Source organism: Gadus chalcogrammus, chromosome 1 (assembly GCF_026213295.1).
Source record: "Gadus chalcogrammus isolate NIFS_2021 chromosome 1, NIFS_Gcha_1.0, whole genome shotgun sequence".
Classification (NCBI taxonomy): Eukaryota; Metazoa; Chordata; class Actinopteri; order Gadiformes; family Gadidae; genus Gadus; species Gadus chalcogrammus.
The window spans coordinates 12,238,642-12,256,671 of record NC_079412.1 but is presented as its reverse complement, the minus strand read 5'-3'; the positions used below and the strand labels follow the sequence as shown (position 1 = coordinate 12,256,671).

At 44.9% G+C, this 18,030-nt stretch overlaps 1 protein-coding gene across 4 annotated transcripts in view; it reads left to right on the top strand.

The window, feature by feature from the left end:
- Positions 1-17,991, top strand: part of znf512b (zinc finger protein 512B) — a 33,007-nt gene extending 15,016 nt beyond the window's left edge. For 2 of the 4 annotated variants that reach the window (XM_056589882.1, XM_056589897.1), the window contains 15 exons: positions 1,820-1,899; positions 2,355-2,483; positions 2,827-3,002; positions 3,253-3,545; positions 3,657-3,734; positions 4,426-4,560; positions 5,418-5,545; positions 7,537-7,629; positions 10,061-10,159; positions 10,852-11,109; positions 12,166-12,492; positions 12,901-13,002; positions 13,353-13,415; positions 13,745-13,843; positions 14,114-17,991. In XM_056589882.1, the coding sequence (XP_056445857.1) occupies positions 1,820-1,899; positions 2,355-2,483; positions 2,827-3,002; positions 3,253-3,545; positions 3,657-3,734; positions 4,426-4,560; positions 5,418-5,545; positions 7,537-7,629; positions 10,061-10,159; positions 10,852-11,109; positions 12,166-12,492; positions 12,901-13,002; positions 13,353-13,415; positions 13,745-13,843; positions 14,114-14,491 (2,438 nt within the window). In that variant the 3' untranslated portion in view covers positions 14,492-17,991. The remainder of the gene's footprint in view (positions 1-1,819; positions 1,900-2,354; positions 2,484-2,826; positions 3,003-3,252; positions 3,546-3,656; positions 3,735-4,425; positions 4,561-5,417; positions 5,546-7,536; positions 7,630-10,060; positions 10,160-10,851; positions 11,110-12,165; positions 12,493-12,900; positions 13,003-13,352; positions 13,416-13,744; positions 13,844-14,113) is intronic. The other 2 variants (XM_056589889.1, XM_056589901.1) reach the window with 2 other exon arrangements.
- The last annotated feature ends 39 nt before the right edge of the window (positions 17,992-18,030 follow it).

The window sequence follows — 18,030 nt, the reverse complement described above, 5'->3', positions numbered from 1 at the left end:
AGATTGTGGATGTGTCCACAGGGAGATGTTCGGTCACTAGATGAAATCCCTTAGCCAACACAAACCGTTTTCCCTTTTTTTCCTCTTCTAAGAGCCCATGCTAACAAAAAATCTATTCATTTATTTGATGGAAAACCCTTTAACCTTTTCATAATCCTCGCTGGATCGCACAGTGCTGTGATCTAGATTTAGGCCCACTGTCATCGGCCCCCCAGTAAACAACACTGTGTTTTCCTGTCTATCAAAGAGTATGTGGGAGTTAACATGTTGAAAAATGTTCCAGCCATTGTAAAGCACGTGGGAAATTCAATGGGAGGCTGATGTTGTTTTACACTTCAATAGAAATCTTCTCAATGCCTTCTTTTTGGTTGTTCACATAGTTCCGGTTGAGACATTGTAGATCTAATAGTCTTAGATTGCCTAAATGTCTTTCCCATTTTCTCCCCAAAAGCTGCTGCTGCTTCGGCTGCTGATGTCATACTAAAGCGAGGGTTGTTAAAAAAAATATACATCACATGTAACATTATCCACATTATGAATTTTGCGGTGGCTGTTCTAACCTGCGGCATCGCCCATTCAGAATACTGCTTGGTCACACAGCCGAGCTATCCACCTCTACATTTGCCTCACTCAGCTTCCACACTCGGCTTCATCTCCTTTCTTCGCTTTTGTCAGCCTCCTCCTCCTCCCCTCCCCGTCTCTCTCTCTCTCTCTCTCTCTCTCTCTCTCTCTCCCTCTCTTCTTCCCTCCCACACGCTCTCTCTCTCCTCCCTCCTCCCTCCTCCCAAAGCTCTCGGTCTTCTTCTCCTCCTGGTAGCAGGGTAGATAATAAGTGGAGCAGAGGGCTGATAGTGCAGAGGTCTAATTGCAGCGGAGAAGAGAACGGTAATGAGCCAGCGGGCTGCCAGTCCTTATAGGCGGCGGGGTGATTGTGTGTGTGTGTGTGTGTGTGTGTGAGTGTCTGCGCACACACACACACACACACACACACACAAACACACACACACACGCACACACACACACACACACACACACACACACACACACACACACACACACACACACACACACACACACACACACACACACACACACACACACACACACACACACACACATCAACGTATTTCCTTACACAGTGCAGTCGGACGAGAACAGGGAAGTAGGGAAACGAGAAATACAAAGGGTGATTGAAGGCATAGGCTGTGGCGAGGGAAACACAAGGCCACAAATGAGATAGATAGATGGACGGAGAGAGATAGAGGGAGGCAGTGCGTCCTCTGCGCTGTGTCAGAGGTTCAACCCGGCACCGTTTGATTTATAGCTGATCTATCTGGCTCAGCACACCACTGTATCTACTCTCTCAATCGCTCTCTTTCTCCTTTTCACTCCCCTCTCCCCCTCTTTTTTTCCATTTCATACTCCAGCGCTAAGCCGGTTCCCTGACACGACTCACTATTCACTAATAAGCACCCGGTCTCTCACTTGTTCCACATCTGTGTTCTGTAATGAGGTATCCCTGTTGAAATGCTGGCATCGTGGGCACCTTCAACACTTTGTTCTTGGTCGTGAGGCTGTATTTTAAAAAGACCACGGATCATTGAATGAAATATGAAGGTAGGCTGAATATAAAGGTAGAGATTTGTTTTTCCAGTGGTATTCAAGGTGCTTTTCTCTAGGGCACCCGGTTTGACGCAGGCGTTGCTTCAGTGATGAATCTTTCTCCGTTATAATTAATTGATGACGGTATTCTTGACTAATTATCTCTCTCTCTCTTTCTTTCCCTCTCGCTCTCTCACTCTCTCTCTCCCCTTCCCAGGTACTTTGTGCGGTGAGTCATTCGAGGGGAAGAGGAAAGGTCGTCCTAAAGTGGACGTTCAGGAACTCAGGAGTATCCCTGTGAGTATGTCTCTTTTTCCTGGACTTGACTTCAGGAACATTGTACATCGATGCTTTGTAGATAACGAGAAATACCGACTAGAAAGATATTGTACAGTATTGAGTATTGATTTTGATCTTTTTATTGTTATCATCAACTCTACTGGAGTTAAAGGATCCGATTTCTGAAAGCTACAAACAGTTGAGAAATATCAATACAAATCCATAGTTAAAGAAAAAAAGCATTCCAAAAATATTTTCTCAAAATGATTTTAAAATCAAATAGTCTCATATATCTCATCCATCTCATATCATGCCAAATATACTCATCGCCTGCAACCAGCGGCTACTTTTCTTGACTTTAAGAGCATGCCACAGGCATTTTGACTGTATCTCCAGGGCAGATTGTGTGAGTGTGCCTGCGGTACAGCAGTCAACTACAGGTACATTCCTGTCTCTGTTCCTTCCCGGAGCAGGCCCATATGATAGTACAGTGGAAGGAAGAGTTTAAGCGTCGCTCCAGGGTAAAGTGTCCGTGCTCGGGCTGCTGGTTAGAGTTTCCCAGCATCTATGGCGTCAAGTACCACTACCAGCGCTGCCAGGGGGTGAGTCACAGAGCCCGATTATGCCCAACCCTGGAAGAAGCGTGAAGTCCATTCATAGTTTTATGTTGCTTTCGGGGAAGTAAAGCTCAAACTACAAATGTTGTGCTAATTGACATGCAGTAGTAAAAAAAATCTGTATGTGACTTTGATATGACTTGCTATTTTCTACTGTAAGAGTATTACAGAAAGGGTGAAGGGACTGATGTTACTGTTTTTCCTTCTCTTTCTCTTTCTCTTACTCTTTCTCTTTCTCTCTTGGTCTTGGTCTCTCTCTCTCTCTCTCTCTCTCTCTCTCTCTCTCTCTCTCTCTCTCTCTCTCTCTCTCTTTGTGTGTGTGCACCAGGCCCCTCTATCAGAGAAGATGAGCCACAGCTGTCCCTATTGCGAGGCGGTGTTTGCCACAAAGGTGCGCCTGCAGAAGCACACGCTGTGGAACCACCCAGACAGGGTGAGCGTGGAGCCCAAGGGGGAGCAGCCCAAGCTTCAGAAGACCCCTTTCAAGGCCAATGCCAAGAAGAGGTAATCCTGATAAAAAATATATATGTCACTGACACCAGACCTTAGAGGGAATACCGAGATTTCAATCATTAACGACCAGGTAGGGTTCTAGACATCTTGCCCAAGGCTGCCCACAGTTAGACTACAGACATTGGGCATCAAACCCAGTACCATTTGTCTGGGAGTCGAACAACCTTGCCTCTACACAAGCCTTCCCTCATGCACATCTCTAATGACGTCTACATTCCTCCCTGTATCGGATGACATCCAGGCCCATGGAGAACAGCCCACCCTCCCCGGTGTTCTTCAAAGTGAAAAAGACCCACGAAGCGTCCACGCCCTCTCACAACGGCGAGTTGCCCCCACACCGAGGCGAGCGGAAGCCCCACGTCCACAGCCAGGCCCCCCTGCCGGTCGTCCACGCGCCCCAGCCGGTGCTCCAGCCCCAGTCCCACCAGTCGGAGCGCTCCCCGAGCACCTCGTCCGACAACGGGGGCAGCGAGAGCGAGGGAGGCAGCCTGCCGCCCCCCTTCCTGGACGAAGACCCCGAGCGGATGAAGCATAGTAAGATAATGAAGCACGCTCCGCTGCCGGACCCCCAAGCTGTGTGGACTGCGGGTCGTCGCGGTGCCACGGTGTGTGTTTGACCATCCCTTGCTCTTTGTTCTCCTTTCGAGCCAGGACGGAAACAGAAAACACCCAAGAAGTTCACCGGCGAGCAGCCCTCCATCTCAGGAACATTTGGCCTGAAAGGCAAGTCAAGTGTACAAATGGGTTTGGACAAACAAAGGACAAATTGATGCCATTTGATGCACCTTTGTGGGTCTTTGATACAATGGGCCCCATCAGGCTTCTTTTCTATAATTAATGGACTGCTGAATATATTGAGAAGACAAAGGAGTTTACTAGTAGTAAAAATAATAGTCTTCTTTTTATGATGAAACTCTCAACAGTGGCTCTGCCTTTTCATATGCCAACTTCAGAGGGGTTTCATATGCTGCTTAATGGATGAGTGAATCACTGTGCACCCTTCTCTCTGCCTCTGTCTCTCTCTATGTCAGCATCATTAAAAAAACGTTTTGAGTCCTGCACTTATGACCTCAAATCTCTCTCTCTCTCCCTCTCCATCCTCCTCTCTCCCTACCTTCATCTGTCCCTTTTTATTTATCCATGTCAGAAAAACTTCAACCCAGTGCAACTTTATCTGTTGCTTTTTTAATTTTTTTCAATGGAGTTTTCATTTATTATTAATATCTAAACTCATCCCTATTTGGTCACTTTCCTGTGTATGTGTGTGTGCGTGTTTTTTTGTGGATGTGTGTGTGTGTGTGTGTGTGTGTGTGTGTGTGTGTGTGTGTGTGTGTGTGTGTGTGTGTGTGTGTGTGTGTGTGTGTGTGTGTGTGTGTGTGTGTGTGTGTGTGTGTGTGTGTGTGTGTGTGTTTAGGTATGACCAAGGTGGAGGAGAAGCTGAAGGCAGGCCGGGGGAAGAGACCAGAGGGGAGTGGCTTCAGTGAGGAACCCCAGAGAAGACCCAATCACAGTCAGCCAACCAAGAAAGACCCGGCTCCAGCTGCTTCTGGTAAAACATATCCTGCATTTCTTTATGAACAAAAGATTTACAGTTACAATGTGTACGATTAAGTCCCTCCCAGTTAGCAGGAAGGGGACTTAACGAATTAACGTCAATAACAATCACTGTACTTTGCACTCTGATTGGCTTTGAAACTGTGTGACGCAAACTAGCATAGTTTGGCTGGCTGGGTGGCAAGATTGGGCGGGGTTTATAGTAAGATTCTTGTAAACAAAGAGAGGTACGAGCCAGCCAGCATTTTTTATTTTATATGATGTGATTGAAATTACAATCAACCGGCATGGACTACAGATAAATCCATGTCATTTTAAGCTACAAGCTAGTTGAAATGATGCACATTGCGACTTTAATCTTTTTACAAACCTCCACCCAATTGTAATGACACATGAAGTAATACATAACATTGAACACTGTCAGATTCATTATGGACGCTCCAGTGATTTCCATTTTCCTCTCTCTGTTTTCCATCTTGATTTTCCGCCGCAACAGTGTTTGTGACACCAACAGGCCATAGGGCAACATAATTGACAATTGACAGGTTGTCAAGTCGTTGATGGGCTATTTGGAAACCGGGGTGTCAGGCAAACTGGAGTGTCGAGCAATATAGCTCCATCTATGTGGCAGACAACCCTCCAGAAGGAGGTGGCCCGTGCTTTAAAAGAATTAAAGTGTTTTTTTATTGAAGCCGAGCAGATCATAAAGGGTCTAGAGAGTCCATATCGTAGTCGCCTGTGAACGATCTCACCCACATGTCTCTGGTGGAGTCATCTCCTGGAGAGACCTAAGAGCCATAAAATGCCCCCCCCCAAAATACACAGTGTTGATCTTCATGTGTGCCTCTCCAGGGCCTCCTTACGACACACAATGGCAGCATTCTATCTCGGAGCGAGGTGAGGTGGTGTGTCCCAACTGCTCCATTGTCACCCGGAAGACGGTCGCTGGCCTGAAGAAACACATGGAGATCTGCCAGAAGGTCAGTGTAAGGTCACAGCTCTCTGCCAAGGCTAAGGGAATAGCAGGGCTGCAAGGCGGGGACAGTGAAGGCTGTGTAATGAGTCGTACATGCCGTTTAAGAAGGAACAGAGTGTTAATCGCATGTTCATTCACCAGGGGAGTCACCATAGTTTAACAGTGTGGTATGACAGTGGTGTCATAGTGTATCATATTTGCGCCACTGATTTACATGTTGGCTTGTCAGGTGGAGGCAGAATCGGTTATACGTTCTCTGGGTGGCTTGAACCGCGCCCCACTTGTTTTTCCGTGTTACACATATATGAAGGTTATCATTTATACATCATCATAAAATATTCACACCTGGATTTCTGAATTCTGAACTTGAAGTCACCCCCATTAAAGGAATCATAAAAAAGATAAATATGCTTATAGTTAGATTAAATTAAAGTACTGCTGTGCAACCACAAATCTTCAAATACTCCACAAAAGTTCAATCTCCCAACTTGACAAATCAAGTGGGCTTGATTTGTCAAGTTGATTCTGTGTGAAGATTCTGTGTGTGCTGCGTGTTGCAATATGTCTGTGTGTTGATGTCCAACATCCATCAACAAGCTCTGCAATGTTCTCGGCAGCCAGCCGAGAAGCTACCAGCTAGCTCGCTAATCGGCATTGGTTCATGTTTCTGGTTCAGGCATAGAGAGGTCGCCAAAGCGGTTTGTCAAGTTGTTTGTTTGACTTGAAATATTCACCCAAAATGATCTTTGGGGTTTTACAGCACAATGACCTGTTCTCTTGAGAATCTTAAGCTTTGTATGTATCTTACAAACACTCCTCAAAACATAGCCCTATGTTTGTGGACCTGTCTTTCTTATGTTCTCCACTGCTTCTAAGAGCGTCTACATAAACCGTGCATGTGTCTTTTATTTGAATCTTCTCTAACAATTGAAAAGCCTGTAAACTGATCTGACCTCGGCCTCAGCGAAAACCTTAAATTCACCACATGCTCGCAGTTACATTAACAGGGAGTTCTGCGATTATTCCATACAATACAACAGACGCCTTTGTCAGAGAAACGCCCGGCATGGCCAAGACTTGATCACTCGTTTTGTACACTTGTCAACACCCTGCTAGGAATGAATATCTCCCTGCTAGTACAACCCATTTGGCATAGGTAAGAATAGTGCAACTTGGCTCCATTGTTCCTGGATTGTCCTAAATGTGAGCTGGGATATAGAAGCCTGCTCCCCCACAATCGTCGACTTGGTATTGTATTAACCTGCTGAAGAACCACTGTAATGCTATAAGAAGTATTTTAAAGCGCTCCCAATGCAGGGTGCCAGGGAGCTGAGGACATAGAGGGTATCGATTGGGAGGTTTAATAAGTTCTCGCCCTGCCGAAGTTTGAATATTGTCTATGTGTAGTTTTGGCTATCGCTTTGCTGTGTGCATTTTGAGTGGTGAAAACCAAGTGAGCAGGTTTCATTTTGTACGTTTCTGAATTGTATATGTGTATAAAAGGGCAGGTATCAGTAAAAACTGAAGAGCCCGGACCAAGCAGAATAATAATTTTTCACTGGGAAGCACTTTAGCTGAGCAGGCTCTCAGCCCTGTGAGATGATCCCCAGTCATTTTTATGGCTCCTTGGCGCAGGAGCCGATGTGACTCTATTAAAATGACAGGTCAGCCATTAAGTAGTGAAAAAATCACTACATTACTACTGGGTCACTGAACGGGACCAAAAAAAAGGACCTGTTCCCACATCAATAACGTGAAGTAAAGCTGTACGCCGAACAATAGTATAGATTCATAGAACATCGCATATTACCAAAGTGCGTAGTGTATTAAATTGTATTTTTCCCGGTTGTGTAAAATCCATTATCCGGTTACACAGCGCTGCTGTATTGCCAGGGCCAACATGGAGTAACCGCCGGTGCAGCCCACGGTCTGAGCACATTCGCTTCCCCCTCAGTCGTGTCATTGGATCCTCTGTTCCACCTCTTCCCCTCACAGCTCCAGGATGCCCTGAAGTGCCAGCAGTGTCACAAGCAGTTTAGATCAAAAGCCGGCCTCAACTACCACACCATGGCTGAACACAGTACCAAGGTATGCGCACACACACACACACGTACATGCACGCCCACACATACATAGATCTTGTGCTTAACACCGCTGGCCTAATGACCCACTGACCACAGTTGTCATCTGTCAGCAAACAGCAAATTAAGTGCTGGAACACGGGGTGGGAGGCTTGACTTGCACTGCTGGTATCATGTGTAGAAACCCAAACGTAAGCACGTCACCAGTTTCACCTTTCAGGCCAGGCCGGATGTCGTGGTGAACACTGCGCTGTACACTGTTGCACAGTCGGCCGTTGTTTTTCCTGTGCAAACACACCTGTCTTCGTGCTTGACTTATCACAATGGTCTTTTCTTTGGGGGTAATTCATGGGGGGGGGGGAGGGGGGGGGGGCGTGATCATCACGCTGCTGAACAGAGGATTGATGTTACGGCCCCCTGACGCGCTCATATTACGCTCGGCAGCTGTCTTAACTCCTGACAGCAGCGAGCTTCATTTAGATATTATCATGACACGCTTACATTAGAGGAGTGGCGCTCCTATGAAGTTGTCTGAATAATTCACTGAGGCCCTTTTAAAAAACTGCCATGAAAGATTGATGAACGTACGTGCGCTAAAACCAGTGGCCCGAGGTATGTCCTCGTCCCCCTTTCTTTGTTGGGCTTGTTTTCCTACATTTATCCATGTCGTTGCACAACTCTCGTATGTTTCGCTCTCCTTTTTATTTGAAAAATGATCGTTTGATTCACGATGGGGTTCATATGCGTCATGGAGTGAGCCAATATGTTGAGCCGTCTGTGTCGGCCAAGTGATAACTCTTAAGGACAGTCGTTTGTCTTAAGTGTGGACGCTGTTGTGCGATGACCTGAATGACTGGCAGCAGTCCAGACCAGCGGTGCTAGAAACCCTCTGGCCTTGTTTAGTTTCAGCAGGATGCCGGGAGATGCACTCACTAACTGTGACTTACGTCTTTATTTAGCCAATTGGAGGGAAGCAAAGCGGAGTAGAGTTGGTAAGAGACGGCGGGGGGATGAAGTGAGAGAACCACTGGCCCTGCGCCAAGGCTACCACAGCTCTGTCCAATTCAAAACATTGATTTCCGAACAGCTTGACCTCAGCCGGAGCATCATTTACCCTTCCATACACCCTAAGATGTTATTCAGTTCAGATATCCATAGGTGTTATCTGGGATCCAGCAGTGCTAAAGGTTATAGCATAACTTCTGGGGGGAGACGGCACAGAGCTTGGGACAGAAACCAAAAACCAAAAACCAAACGGGGCGGGGTTATGCCTTGCTTCCTGTTTCGCTACAAAGATTTTCTACCTAAGAGAAACTCATTTGCACGAGTAGATGAAGCTTTCAGAAGCGGATTGTAATAAATATTTCTACAATGGCCAGTTTACAACGTGTAATTTTAAACCTTCACAGACACTTTGTCTAAGTACGTTGGTGTCCGGACAGGATGTTTTAGTTGGCCTTCCCAAGGGGAAATTCATACCAGTGCTGGCCGAGATTATGATCTCTGTTAGTTAATTACGTGTTACAGATCCCTGCCTCCAGCAAAATGATTGGTCGAAACCAATATTAAGTGGGAGAAAGAGAAACACCCCCGCTCACCAAAATTTGACCTTGTCTGCCATCTGAGTTTAGAATATCAAACTAAATTCAGATTAGTGAGCCTACGAAGAGCACTACAATAATGTTTTGGAGTATAGTTGGGCCCTGCACCAGAATAGCTGATAGATAGCTTACTACCACCTCCCCCTATTTTATATCCTGTCTGTGATTGCGTCTGTGTCTCTCCCCTGTGTGCCTCCTGTTTTACTCTGATGGAGGCATTACAAGTACATGCCGATGCAGTTCCATGTGTTTTTCACCTGCCAAGCTAAATCAAAGCAGGGAAGCGAATGTCTGTGTGTGTCGGTGTGTGTGTGTGTTCTCTCGCCTGAAGGCAAGAGAGTATGACACCCTTTTCCTTTTCACTACAGATTTATTCCGCTGAAGCTCCCATCTTACCTCAACAGTACTTGGGGATCAAAAAAAAATCCTGTGCAGTGCGATAACAGATTACATAAAAATACCTGAAGTGATAGGCAACGTTCCCCCGTTCTTCCCTGCATTCCTTTGCTCGCTCTCTGTCTCTTTTCTTCTTCTGCCTGGCAGCCGTGCCTGCCATCTGCTGTTCTGCTCTCGGCTGGGGTTTGGCACCTAACCGACAGCCCAGTGAGAACATGAGTTTGACAGTTGTCATAAACATGCCTTGAGTAACTGCCTCTCCATGAAACCACTTAATGATCATGGGCTCGGTGGGATCTGCATGTGATGGAAAACACATTGAGCCCCTCACTTTGCTTTATATTTTACCCCCGTTCCTTTCTCTTTCTAAGTCAGGAGGGAGGGGGTGTGCCTGATAATGGAATTAGCGTGTGCGACGCTGTGTTTGTCCTCCTCTCCTAGCCCTCGGGGAGCGAAGGCCAGACGAGGGACGAGCAAGAGGAGAGAGACAGGCTGCGGCGAGTGCTCAAACAGATGGGCCGAATCAAGTGTCCTAGTGAGGTATGCACACTTCATCCCTGCTCTAATCCCCCTCTCTCTCTCTCTCTCTCTCTCTCTCTCTCTCTCTCTCTCGACTCTCTCATCATGCACTGGACCCACTATTTCCCTTCCCATTTTTCCATTAATCTGCTTTTTCACTCCTTCTCTTTTCCTTTTCCCTCATTCCAGCGTTTGCCTTTCTTCAGCTCCTCCCCCTGCCCCCATCTCATTCCCTCCATTCCACACATCACCCTTTCCATTTCCCTTTCAACCTTTTGCCCAAACCCACATCAACACTCTGCTTTCTACGATTACACCGCAGTGTGAGAAAGCAGAGAGACAGAGAGGGGTAGGCAGCAGTGGAATACTCACCTTTCCTCGGCCGCCATGCGGCTTGTCTGGGATTCTAACAACGACTGCAGAAAAAACTGTCGACTAGATATGATGACGGTTGTGTTCCATTAAAAACCATGCCGTGCTCCACTTACCCAGATTCCTGTCTAAAGTGTATTTTCATCTGTCGTCTTGATTTCTGTCCCACACAAACACACGCGCACACACACACACACACACACACACACACACACACACACACACACACACACACACACACACACACACACACACACACACACACACACACACACACACACACACACACACACACACACACACACACACACACACACACGCACACCATAACACCACGACAGGGCTGCTCGGCTCACTTCTCCAGTCTGATGGGCTACCAGTACCACCAGAAGCGGTGCGGGCGGGACCTCTCGGAGGACCAGAAGCCTGTGTTCCTTTGCCAGCACTGTGGGAAGACCTACCGCTCCAAAGCCGGCAGGGACTACCACATACGCACCGAACACCCACCCGCCGCCGCTGCAGACAGCCACAACAACAACAGCGCTAACAACCACGAGGACGGCACCACCGACACCAACAACAACACAGGCAAAGAGAGGGTAAGACGGAGCGTTGTGACGCACGGTCTTCAGCATTAAAGTTTCATGTTTCGTAGTACATACTTAAATGTAGGGTATGCAGTTTGGAGAAACCAGCCAGAATGAGCTGGATTAAGAAAGTATCCAGTCGAACAAATACCAGCCCTCACTTCAGGCCTCCCTCCAAAGCCACTACTCAAGACACATGACCAGTTAGCTAGCTTTAGCAGAAGGTCTGCCTAGCTTGTCGATGACTCCGGTCATGCAAAATAAGCGGCCACGGATACTGGATTTATTTTTATTTTGTCAGAGTTCTCGATTTATTGAGTGCAGTCGGGGATGTAAAGAGGATTTCTGCAAATAGGAAAAAACATGCATCTTAAAGATGAAAGTACCTTACCTTTAAAGCCCTCTGTACCGCCATTCAGATCTCATCTTACGTCTGTGATATGACTACGTCAATCTGAACATTTTGTAAGTGAAACATTTGGTACTATTTGCGGTTATTGCACTTTCATCCGAGGCGATTTACATTAATGAGCAGATCGGCCGGGCTTAGGCATCTTACTCGAGCATCCCCACAGGTACTTTTGTCTGGGAGTCTGAGCACTAACCACTTATCCCGCTCCCCGCTGTAATATGACATGTTATCAAGTGAAACAGGTAATGAGCGTGGGAAGAAACTTGGGCACAATCATTCTTGGATTTAATGTGTCATGCAAAAGTGACAAAACAGGCGAGCCAGCTGTGTGTTATACGAGGGAGAGGGGGAAACAACTTATGATGGATATTTTAGACTGCCAGCATCTAATAAAATATGTTTTATATCTGTTAGCATTTATGAGAATAATGTGGATTTCTTCCAGCAAGGGGGGGAAATTTTACTTTTCATATGCTGGTGTTTACTTGTTTAAAATGCGATTAAAGTATAGTAAATCATTAACAAGAAACTAATATCTACGAGAATACATTCATGTCAGAAAAAACTGCAAAACCAAAAGCACTATATGAAGTATTTGTGTTGTGAGGAGCCCTGTGGATGAGCTCAACCGTTATGTGTGTGCGTCTCTCCTCCAGGTGATCCCTGAAGAGACCCCGCCCGCTGGCCGGAAGGAGCCGGCCGAGCAAAGGGAGTGGCAGGAGAAGGCAGCCCCCACCCGGCACAAGGAGGAGTGGGGGAGCAGGGACGCTGAAGGAGCCAGAGAGCCGGAGCCAGACAGGGCAGGGGTGGCGGCGAGCGAGAGCCTGGGGGAGGACTTTGATCGGACGCCCAGCGGCAGGGTGCGGCGCCGCTCCGCCCAGGTGGCGGTCTTCCATCTGCAGGAGATCGCCGAGGACGAGCTTGCCCGGGACTGGGGCACCAAGCGCCGCATCAAGGACGACCTGGTGCCCGACAGCAAGCGGGTGAGTGGGGCCGCCGCCGATGTCCCACACCACGACACCTCACATGGTGTTTTAGACGCTGGCTGTCGGGGCAGACCGCTGGAGGAGCATTTAAAGGACCAGCAGCCACCTGGCCACCGTTTGAACATCAAAACAAGCATCGCAGAAACACAAGCACGCACTGACGCACTCTGACGCTCTCAGCACACGGCGGAGGGACCGCATCAAAGCCGGTCTGGACATGAAAGACGGCACATTCAAACACAACACCCAAAAATTTGATAAAAGTCGTCCTTGTCCGTGTTTGATGTCAACCGACACGTCCCACTGCTTTTTCTTACCCTCCTCTTGAACTTTTCGTTCTCTGATCCACAGCACCGCCCGGACACTTTAAACTAATGTTTTGTCCTTTTTCTGCTGCTCCTTCAGCTAAACTACACCCGCCCGGGCCTCCCTAACTTCAGCTCTGAGCTGCTGGAGACGTGGAAGAATGAAGTCAAGGAGAAGGGCTTCATCAGCTGCAGCAATGGAGTAAGAAACGGATGTGTTCACTGTCGCAGCATGTTCAACAACAGATTAGCCAATTCATGAACCCTAAACTGCTTGGAAAATTGACTCAATTCATAGATTACCTTGTTAGTTGTTAGGGTGTTCGACTCCAAGCCGAAAGCTTTTGGGTTCAAACCCTTATTTCAGCAGTCTATCTGCAGGCCCCCTTCGGCCTTTGTTATTAACTTTTTAATGAAGGCCCTGTATCTGAATTCACTGTTTGTTCCTTTGATTGAAAGCACCTAGAAATGTATGAGTAAGGTTCAGGAAAGGGTTTTGGGGTATATAGTTGTTTTTTTGTTTATTGATACCTTTTTTCTTGGGGGGATTAGAGTTGTGAAGCAGTGTACTCCAGTGTGTCAGGACTCAAAGCCCATCTAGCAAACTGCATCCAGGTATGTAACATACAACATATCTTATCAGTCTCCACAACAATAAATGCTTACAATATATACATTTTCCATTTCCATGGCAGTGCATTGTTGTCCATTTACAGAGATTTGATATCTGACAACAGTCAAAATAATGGCAAGGATTGGACAATGGCTGATTGTCAGATGAAAAACAATTTCAAGTATAGATTACCATATTTTTGCATTGCCAAATTGTAATTATGATGAATCAATATGTGTGTGTGTGTGTGTGCGTGTGTGTGCATATGTGTGTCTCTGTTTGTGTGTGTGTGTGGGGGGGGGGGGGGATGTTGGCTGTGTGTATATTGCAGGGAGGTGGTGAAATGGGCAAGTACACCTGTCTAATCTGTCAGAAGGAGTTCAGCTCAGAGAGCGGTGTCAAATACCACATCAGCAAGACACACTCGCAGGTGGGCTCACAACTCCTGTTGTGTTTATGAACTCTCCAGTTGGAGGCAGTTAGTTCCTGAGCCCAATCCAATGCTATACCGAATGATATTGCTCAGTTGTTAGTAAAACATTTCAACACAGTTGACTTTTGCTAACACCTCCAGACATAGTGGCGGTGAAATATGGAAGAAAGATAAAGTGTTGATAAGTTGTGTCTATAATTAAACGCGTGCTACTTCACACTCCTTCAACATCACATAACCGTGTGTTTGGTTTCGGTTTGGCCTCAGAATTGGTTCCGTGCGGCAGCAAGCCATGTGGTCAGCACCAGCAGCAGCAGCAGCAACAGCAGCAGCAGCAGCAAGGCTAAACCGCTGGAGAACAGCGAAGATGTCAAAGCAGAGGTGAAAAACAACACCGCCCTGGGGAAGAAAAGAGGCCGCAAGCCCAAAGAGCGCCCTCCTGTGGCCGAGCCGGGTGAGGCAGAGACTCCTCCGACGCCACTGAGTAGTACCACTCCAAACTCCATGCTGAGCCCTTCCCTGGACGTTACACCCACCCTCACCGACACACCGAGCCCCACGGACAGTGAGAGTCCACTGGACAACAGACAAGCCAATGGTTACGCCACCAAACGGGGTAAATCCAAAAGGCTTTCCTTAGAGTAGTACTGCTTTTTAAGCGGATTGCCGAACCGTTTATACTTTAACAGGATTTTTAAAGACCCTGCGAATGCCACAAGGACTTGGCACGGAGAAGATCATTAGGTCAACCAACAAGGAGTAAATCATTACATAGGGACTGAGAATTACTTTTAAACAGTTACTATAATATAAACAAACTTAACCATAGTGTTTTCTTTTGTTTATCCATTCAATTTCCAGCCTCCATTTAAAGGGAAATGTTTAATTTGTTCTACTCACAACCCATGTTGATTGTAAACATTGACAAATTACTAATTTCTACATGAATCGTTTTTTCTTTCTCTCTTTTTTTTACTAGAATAGTGTTCCAAATTAAGTGAGTGTAATTCTATCTACAGGTCTTTAGGTTGTTGTGTTTTGAGAGATTTTTAACAGGATATTCTATTAGCATGGTGAGATCATTTACTCATAGTGTTTTCCCCTTTGTCCAGATATACTGTACTGTACATAAAACAATATCTATACTTATATATCTATATACTCAAAGCAATGATGCCATCTATACTTTTTCGAAGCCAACAGGTCAAATTAGCTCATAAGCAATCTGAATTATTTTGCGTGTGTGCTCAGTGCAATGTTGTATTGATCTTGATTTATTTTGAGCTTTTTCCCATTAATTAGCTTTTGCCTTTTATTTCTTATGATTTCTAACAACCAAATATCAAGTTAAATGTAAGCCTGTTGTGAGTTGTTAATCATCTTATCTACCTATTTTGCTATGCTTTCTTTTTCGGTTTGTCAGATTTTATTTCACTTCAACGACATACATGTTTGGAATGACATTTTAACCCACAGCGTGAACGGTATACGGCGTTACAGTGATGACCATGAGTTTCGGGCTTTGTTTCATGGTTCTGGTGGATGAAGCTAAAGCATTTAAGACGTCCCCCGGCAAGGCATTAGAGTATGTTAAAATTACATTAATATATTATTTGACTGACTATACCTAATATTAATTGTATGTTTATGGTCCAAGAGTGGTTGGAAATAGAAATACAGATAGAAGAAGCAATCATGAGAAAGGCCTGTTGCACCATTGCAGCACAATCAAATGAGATGCCACCATTTTATGTGCGGCTTAATACCCTTGGCTACTAGTCCTTTTGCTTAAATCAAAGAGTTGCTATTATCTTTTGTAGAGTGGTTGAAGTTCATAATATTTTATGAGACAAAAGAACGATTTGCGAAATATTCAAATATTATGTATATTATAAATCAATTCCTTGTTGGTAAAAACGATTTTCTTGCACTTTAACCCTTAACCCCACCCGCTTCCTTTTTTTGTATTTTTGCACTCCTAGAGTATCCAACCTAACGCAGTGGCTGTAAGAGGCAGAAGAAAGGCTGTCTTACGCTTATAAATCTAAACTAGAGTTTAAAACATTTATTTGGATTGGTAATGAGAGGCTTGTTCAACTATTTGTAGTTGTTATCTGATCCAACGTGACCATACATACAAAGCCATAACTGATCTCTAACAGTTGATAGTAAATTATCTAAGTTCTATTAAAGGAATTTAATTTATCGATAAAGCCTATTGAGTGCAATCCGAATATGCTATTTTGACTCGAAAACTTTGAAGCAGATACTTGAATCCACAGTTGTATGTACTGTGTATGTCCGTATTAAATAATAGCTTGCGTACTAAAAAAGGAGAGCTTGTTGACAGGTTATAAGTCTATTTTATATTGTGTGTATTACCTAGGTAGCATTCGGTTAGCATTATGGGAAGAGGGGAGGACTGAGAACCTTCTAGTGATAAGCATTATGGGAGGAGGGGAGGACTGAGAACCTTCTAGTGAGATGCATTATGGGTGCTTTACTTGCCACTCTACCTTAAGGACTGCTGCAAAGATCTGGTCCTGCTCAGGCAGTCCACTAGTTCATCTTGCCACATTGTCATCTTACTACAATCCGATAATCACAAATAATTATGGGATTGCATCCAACTAGAACAATAAGCAACATGATTTATTTTGGAGACATGTATCTATACCCCAGGTGATATCACCATGTGGTGGCACCATAGACTTTACGTTGAAACATAACAATTTTTTACTGAATACCGCCAGCTTGAATCCACCAATGGGGTTTATTCAGGAAGGGGGGAGGGGGGGAATTATGCATGTGTCTGTCTGTACTAGGATGGGCGTTCCCCATATATCCAGGGTGGACTACTGGAGAAGGGAAGTTAAGAGAAGCACTGATGGTCCTCTGACCCTAATCGAACTGTCCAAAACTTGGACACCGAGCTGTGCTAGCAAGCGAGTTGGCACCTTTACAATGACTGGATGCGAGGAAATGGTAGCACTTCCTCCAGGAGGGTTGAGCTGTGGCACAAACATCATTTTATCAGTTGCTTGTTATTCGTTTCATTGACTACGTCACATTGAAAATGTTTACCTAACAAGCTTTGGTGTTGCAATATGATAGTTTAGCACTGCTTTTATCAGTGGATATTTTCTATTTTGTCACTCCCTTTACTATTTGTCTTCCTATTATTGGGAAAACACTTATCCCGCAGTATGAGCTAACTGCAACATGTCTAGAGAATACAGCAATACACCATATTTAGCTGGTTTTGTTGGCTTGCTGATATTTTGATATCGATGTATGTATTCTCAACAATTGTATAGCTTTTTTTTCACTTTCCTGCTTCTGTTTGTTTGCTTTGAAAATGCTTTTACATATATTTGAAGAAAAAAATGTTATTGAGAAAAATATGTCCACAAACATCTATGTAGGCCTATATGTTGGCATACATTGTTCTTTTTTTTTTTTCAATTATGGGATACACATCACTTGCATTTTGTCTCCATATACACAATGAAAACACATCAACAATTCCTTATATCCAATATGGGACAAGAGGTATGTATGCGTGTTTGTTTCTGTATTTAGTGCACTTACTATCCCATGAAATAGGCTTGAAATAGGAGTGTTGTTGGAGCTTCATAGTTACCTGGACTCTGTCGTGTGACTTTTGTACCTGGGAAAACTGCAGGCTCAAGTGTCTTCCCTTTGTCAGCAACGTTATCTTTCCAACACTGGTTACATATTTTAGATCCCCTTAGAGTCAGATCCTTCCATTTACTCTAAACAAGCGTAGTTAATTTAGAAGCCAGCCTATGTTAAATGTAGAAAATGACATCCACCCATATTGTAAGACATTGTTTGATTTAGGATATAAATATATATTGAGTTCAAAGACATGAGTTAAAGAAATGTTGTAGACTAACTGCCATTGGTATGTAGGTTACAGGTGAAATGAAACTAATGATCTTCTGTTTGTATTTAAGGTTTCCATATAAGAAATTAGGTTGTGTCGTATCTAACATTGAGGTGAAAACACACATCCTTTAATTCTAAGCTTACATTTCCCCCAAACATGTTGTATTTCATGTGCATTAATAACCCTCGACTACTTAATAAAATGTTGTTGACTAAATTTCTGTTTTGTTTTTTGCTCTACATATTATTGGCTCAAAATAAAATAGGGTAAG